The 6,307-nt window shown below is 48.8% G+C and overlaps 1 protein-coding gene across 1 annotated transcript; it reads left to right on the top strand.

Moving 5' to 3' along the window:
* The first annotated feature begins 265 nt into the window (after positions 1-265).
* On the top strand, positions 266-5,455 carry IRX6 (iroquois homeobox 6). The gene is made up of 7 exons (XM_074195931.1): positions 266-310; positions 1,476-1,757; positions 2,098-2,207; positions 2,754-3,049; positions 3,367-4,014; positions 4,115-4,217; positions 5,320-5,455. The coding sequence occupies exons 1-7, from the start codon at positions 266-268 to the stop codon at positions 5,453-5,455; spliced, it is 1,620 nt and encodes a 539-aa protein (XP_074052032.1).
* The last annotated feature ends 852 nt before the right edge of the window (positions 5,456-6,307 follow it).

Here is a 6,307-nt window from a genome sequence, read left to right as displayed (position 1 = left end):
GCGGAGGGCTGCCCTCCAGAGCGCCGGCCCTGCGGCCGGAGACTGCGGCCCCTGCGCTCGTCCAGGCCCCTCCTCTCCTTCGCTCTCCTCTAGCTGGGCCAGGGAGGCCGCTCTGGGGTTCGGTGCGCTTCTAAGGAGGCGCTACGAGAGCACAATCCGCGAGTCCCCGGTAGGATTTGCGGGGTTCAGCCCGGAAACCAACCTAAACTGCGGGAAAAGGCCAAAAAAGAAAAGATTTTTTTTTAATAGCACAGAAGACGCGACCATGTCCTTCTCTCAGTTTGGATACCCGTATAGCACTGCTTCCCAGGTAAGCTAAAAAGCCGCAGCCCCGGAGGTGCCTAGATACTTAGGCTTCTCTCCCCAGGGTGTGTGGCCCTGACGTGTCTCTGAGGCTTCTGCTCTGGGTTTGTTCATGTGCGTCTGTGTATGTGTGTACACATACACACACGTGTCTGTGTGTGCGCTCCCTCCTCCCTCAGCTCCTGCCGCTGGAAAGGAAGGAGCAGGGTCCTGCCAATTCTGCCATGACCTGCCCTCCCACCCCCACTTCCCCTTCACTGTCTCTCAGAGCAGAGACTTCGGTCTAGTGAGAAATCTATCTAGGCACCTCGGCTGTGGACTTGCGGTTGGTTTGGTTAACTTCTCTTCTTGTCTCTAGGTTTTGTCGTATCTTTAGAAATCATAAAATCTCTGTAAGAGACCTTAAAACCAAAACTGCCAGACCTGGAGAGAGTTAGGAATCATCCTGTCCTATTTCCTTGTTTTACACAGGAGGAAACTGAGGCCCTGTGCATTTCCTAAGATTTCACAAGATCGAGTTATAGACCCCACCAGAACTTGCTTACTAACACGGTGCTCTTTGCAACATATTTGGACCCCCAAGCAGATCATATATCACTCCCTTATTCAGAATGTATTTCCTCCCTAGGCTGTTTTCTGGTGGACTATGGGGTTTTTGGATAGATTTGAGGGACTGAGAGACTTCCCAAAAACGCCTCAGGCCTGAACACTGGTTGTTCAGGTAAAGATGGAGGAGGAAGGGTCTCATTTGGAACACAGAGTAGGACCCCATCACTCCTACCTGTTCCTTGCCTTTGTAACCTGAGTGGGATGGTTTGGAGCAATTTCAACAAGTGCGCAGATCCTTTAAGTTCTTCAAAAAATAGAAGCTTAGTCTTACTCATCTCTGTTTCTCCCTCCAGCTCAGAGACGTAGCCCAGCACTCCCTCACTCAAATCCACTTCATGTCATGGTATCACCTTCCTGATGTTGTGGTCTTCGATAACGAAGGGCACACATCAATATAGGTATTTTATAAGAGTATATGTCTAATGGGTGAATGAAATAGAGTTAGCTGGCTCCCCAATCTGCAGTCAGTCCCAGGTTTCTAAAGTTGATCCTTTGACTCAACTGACAAAGATTCTCTGTCCTTTCCTACCCTTGTCTCTCTTCCTCTTTCATCCCCTCCACAGTTTTTGGTGCCAGCCAACCCCAGCACCACTTGCTGTGAATCGGCGCCTCGCTCAGCCCCAGTCCCGGATGGGTCCACCGGCTCGACCCAGGCCTCCGCCCTCTGCTGCCAGCCTTACGAGAACCGACTCCTGGGCAGTGCGCGCCCAGAACTCGGCACGGCCTTAGGAGTTTACGGCTCCCCTTATGCAGCAGCGGCTGCGGCTGCTGCAGCAGCTTCTTCTCATGGTTACTCCAGCTACCTGCCCTACAGCCCAGAGCCTCAGGCTCTTTACAATGCGCTGGTGAATACTGCTTCTTGCCCTACTTTGTAGCCAACTCCAATCCTTCTAACTATCTGCCTCTCCCTTCCCCTTTTAGGAAGCTGAGCTGAGTTTGGGAAAAGGTGGAAACCACAGAGCAGGTAGCAAAATCCAGTTAAAGCAGAGGGAAAGGCTGTATGCTCAGGGAGGCACAGGTGAAGGGGGGACAGATAAGGCCCAGAAAGATAAATCTCATCCCCAGCAGAGAAAGGAAGTCGGGTCTCAGAGAGGGAATCACTTCATATTTACAAACTCATATTTACATACCTTCAACTCCCAAATCATTCTGGACCACAGCACTAAATACCGATTCTTTTTATAGAACCCTCCATACGAACTCAAAGAGGCCACTGGCAGTTTCCCAGCTGGACTGGCACAGGCCGGAGCCTACTACCCCTATGAACCATCCTTGGGGCAGTATCAGTATGAGAGGTAAGATCCAGAGGTCACTTCATTTGCAGTCACAGCCTTTCAAATTAAAAACCAAGGACCTAAAGAAGACAGGGAAGAATGGAGATGAGAGATTGGAGAACAGAAGATTGCAAAGATAATAAATGGGACTTGCAGGGAAGTGAGAAAATGAGGGAATGATTTGCAATAAAAGGATGAGTAGAGAGAACATAAGGGGGAAGAAGACAAGAAAGCCATAAAAGTGAAAGAAGAAAGGGGAAAGAGCAGAGTTGGGTAAATGTCAAGGTAAAGGAAGGAAGGATTAAAGGAAGGAAAGAATAAGTAAAGATAGGGGAAAAGACAATATAGTGTGTTAGTTTTCTACTAGAAATATCAACACACACACACACACAAACACAAAACAAAGCAAAACAAAACAACCTATGCTCCTTCTTCTTCTCCATCCCTTTTCTTTCCAAGGATAGGCCACTGCTTAGCTCAGTGAGAGGAATCCCATTCCAGCCCCCCTAAACCACATATATTATGCCTAGTTAACTTCTCCCTTTGCCCATCCATTCCCACCCCAAGGTACAGCTCTGTGGACTTCAGTGGCTCAGCTAGGCGCAAGAATGCCACCAGAGAGACTACCAGTACTCTGAAGGCCTGGTTGTATGAGCATCGCAAGAACCCGTATCCCACCAAGGGTGAAAAAATAATGTTAGCTATTATCACCAAGATGACCCTCACACAAGTCTCTACCTGGTTTGCCAATGCCCGGAGGCGCCTCAAGAAGGAGAACAAGATGACCTGGTCTCCCAAAAACAAAACAGGGGAAGAGAAAAAGGAGGATAAGAAGGAAGGAGACAGCTGTGGAGCAAATGAAGGTAGGATGAAAAGAAAGGGGGAAAGAAATCTGCAGGATCTTAGGGGATCCCATCTAAAGTCTTGGGCAGCTGAGCTAAATTTCCTCCTCCAAAGCAGAGCTATAAATTGGGATTAAGCCCTTGGGGCTATAGGCATGGTGGGGGGCAGGGAAGATGTTTTTTTCTTTATTGTTGACAACCTACTGTTCCCATTTAGTAACTGAATCTAAATGCAAATATGGTCATTGACCTCTGGATTAGGGTCTTTACAGCACCCCTCCTGCATTTCCCAAATTAGAACCTTTTCCTTTTCTTATCAGTAACTGGCTTATTTGCAGATCCAAAAGCCTGCAAAGAGGTCAAACAGCTACGACTCAGTGACCTGGAAGACTTAGAGGAAGAAGGTGAGGAAGAGGAGGAAGAAGAAGAAATAGAAGACCAGGGCCAAGGGAACTCTTCTGACAAACTGGAGAGGCTAGGGAAGGGTTCAAAGCTAGAACCAACAACAAATTTCGAGGCTTCACAGACGGTGCATGAAAAAGATGACAGCAACCTGAAGCAGCATGGAACTCCATCTGAGTTCCCCTGCAATAACCTTCCCTGCTCTCAGAGATCAGACTTCTTAGAAGGCTGGATGGTACCAGCAGGTCAGATTCAATGTGGGCCCAGTGAGAAGCCCCGGATCTGGTCTCTGGCTCACACAGCTGGGGCCAATGTCTTAGCAGGAGAATCCGAGGTCCAGTCAGGATCCCAGAGCCCTCATCACCTGCAGGCCTCAGGGAGACTTTCCTCCCTGGGCCAGGGCTGTGAAGCAACAGCCATAGCTGGTATGAGAGTCCAGGCCACCCACTGTACGGTGTTAGAGGAATCGCCTCACACAGCCAAAATCTTTAGAAATTCGACTTTCAACCTGCAGCATTTGCAGCTGAACTGCGCCTCTTACCCTGGGCTGGGAGAGCCCTGCCAATATGCATCTGGAGCAGAAGGTAGTGGGATCCCCGACTGTGTTGTCTAGTTGGAATATATTCCCGGAATGTTTAAATTTTCCAAGCCCATCTTCCCACACTCTCCCCCCCTAACCCATAGGGCAAGAAGCAGTCTTTACCTACCTCAAAGCTCTCAATACCTTCATCCCTTCTTTCCAGCTGCCTGGGGATAAACTCTTGGTTCTTAAAAGCCTCAGTCTGGGGTGGGGAAGGGGCAGTAGGATTTTCCTGTTCTTGCCTTTCCCAAAGTCGACTGGTCTGGCATCTGAGAAGATAAGATCCAGTGGAGGACCTTTGAGACCTAGACCCTGCTTCCTGCTAGAGCCAAGAATCAGGCATGGGAGGGGAACGGTTAGAAAAAAAAAAACAAGTGTGGAATTCCAAATTATCTACACTTGCTTGAATCTGTATACAGGCTTTGCATGGATAGTGGAAGGGTAAAGAGACCACAGAACTCTAGGACATTTGCCTGGGAAGGCATGCTGTCAAAGCTCAAAACCAAAAACTTTTAGGCCAGTGCTTAGGTGTTGGGATAGGTATCAGAACACTACTGCTTACTTCCTTAGTCTTCCAGGCCCGATGGATCATAAAACAGGAAGGAACCTTAAGGATCTAGTCAAGTGCCTTCACTATATATAGTGGGACCCAACACTCCAACCCAACTCATTTGGTTCCAAAGCCAGTACTTTCTTTTTTTCTCCCACATTGACACAGCCGAGGGAGTGTAGATTCATCTGGCTGAAATGTATTTGCGGAAGCCCAGTCTCATTAGGTAGGAAAACTGAGGCGCAATGGAGTATAGAAAAGTCTCTTCTCACACCTCTGTGTTTGCCCTTCTTTCTGCCTCGGATTTTATTCCAAGTCTAGCTGGTGCTTGAGCTTGATTCTTCCACAGCGAAGGTGGAGAGCTAAAGGGGAAATGAGTTTTACCCTTTTCCTTCCACTGACCCCCCCCCAAAAAAAAGCGGCTGCTTTCTGAGGAGCAGAGTCCAGAGTAATTGCAGTTGAATGATTTCTCACAGGATCATTTTGATAAATGAGTTTGTAATGAACTAAGTATCCAGATAACTGGGTCCAAACCATCCTTGTAGGAAGCCAATCTACTCTAGTCTTTGGCTTTAACAAGCCTTACCATTAGCTTCGATTTGTAAGAAGCCAGGTCATGCGAGTGACCCTTCCTTGGGTAACTTCCGGAAATTTAACCTGGCAGCCTCCCTGAGTCCCATCCTCCCTCGGAGTTTAAGGAGGTTTGTCTCTCCTAAGCGGCTTGCCTCGGGTTTTAATCACTCTGTCCTTTCTCAGCAGGTTAGCCCAAGAGCTGAGATTTGATGAAGAACCTTGGGAGCCGTTCGGTTTACCAAAGCGCGCCCCTAAGCAAGCCCAGAGACTAAGCCACTCTAAAGGCAGCTTTTCTCTGCCTCCGAAACAGATGGACAAATAAAGCTGTAGCTAGCTTCTCTCAGTCCTTTCGCTGAGAGCTGGGAGCAGCCTGCAAATGCACAGTTTTCGGAATAAATGCACAGACTTTGAAGCATTTGGAAGGAGAGCAAAACAAGAACTAAGCGAGGTGGTCTCAAGCACGGAACCCTTGGTTTCTCAAAGTGGGAAGGAGAGCATTCTTCTTTTCCCTTCATCCCTCCCGGTGTCCGTCACAGTTTAAAGCACTCAAACTCCGTCTCCCAGAACACTAAATATTCTCGTTTCACCAACAGTGGTCAATTAACTCGCCCTCTTCAGGCAAATCTTAATGGATCCTCAGAAAGAAACACAGAAATCCATTTGTTTTTCCTTTGATAAAATGTTTACAAACTTCTCGGTCTGGGGGTTGGGAAGCAGATGAAGGGCAGTATTCCAGTAAGGGTTCACTAGAACGGCTTTAAAAGTTCCCAAAGGCCAGGCGGGAGGGTGTCCATCGTACCCTTTCAGACCCTGGAAGGAGCTGAAGGGAGGTACGGGGGGAGGCCCCTGTGGAATTAAAATTCTCTTCGCCCATCTTGGGTTCTGTGGACTCGGCTGGCCCCGGCTGCCCCAGGCACTCCTCGTGTTCCCCCCTGCCCTCCGGCCCAAGGAACTGAGCTCAACCGAGCAAGCCATCTAAGTGACAGACGAGAGCCAAGCAGGGCTGGTTGAAGGGGTCAGCGCCCTCCAGGAGCCAGGGATCCGGCTCTGCGAGAAACAGAGGGGGGGAAATCTAAAGAGGGAACCAGGAGCTCGCATTGTTTCTGTTTAATGGTGTGGCAGCAAACATTTTTTGTTCGTCTTAATAAACGGAAAGGGGAAGAGGGAAGAAAGT

Source organism: Macrotis lagotis, chromosome 1 (genome assembly GCF_037893015.1).
Source record: "Macrotis lagotis isolate mMagLag1 chromosome 1, bilby.v1.9.chrom.fasta, whole genome shotgun sequence".
Taxonomy (NCBI): Eukaryota; Metazoa; Chordata; class Mammalia; order Peramelemorphia; family Peramelidae; genus Macrotis; species Macrotis lagotis.
The sequence above is the reverse complement of the archived record's forward strand: the minus strand, read 5'-3'. Positions and strand labels throughout refer to the sequence as shown.

Coding starts and splice junctions, on each gene's coding strand:
- IRX6 (XM_074195931.1), top strand. CDS start 266: ATGTCCTTCTCTCAGTTTGGATACCCGTATAGCACTGCTTCCCAG. Junction 1,758..2,097: donor AGGCTCTTTACAATGCGCTG/GTGAATACTGCT, acceptor TTCTTTTTATAG/AACCCTCCATACGAACTCAA. Junction 4,015..4,114: donor ATATGCATCTGGAGCAGAAG/GTAGTGGGATCC, acceptor CCTAACCCATAG/GGCAAGAAGCAGTCTTTACC.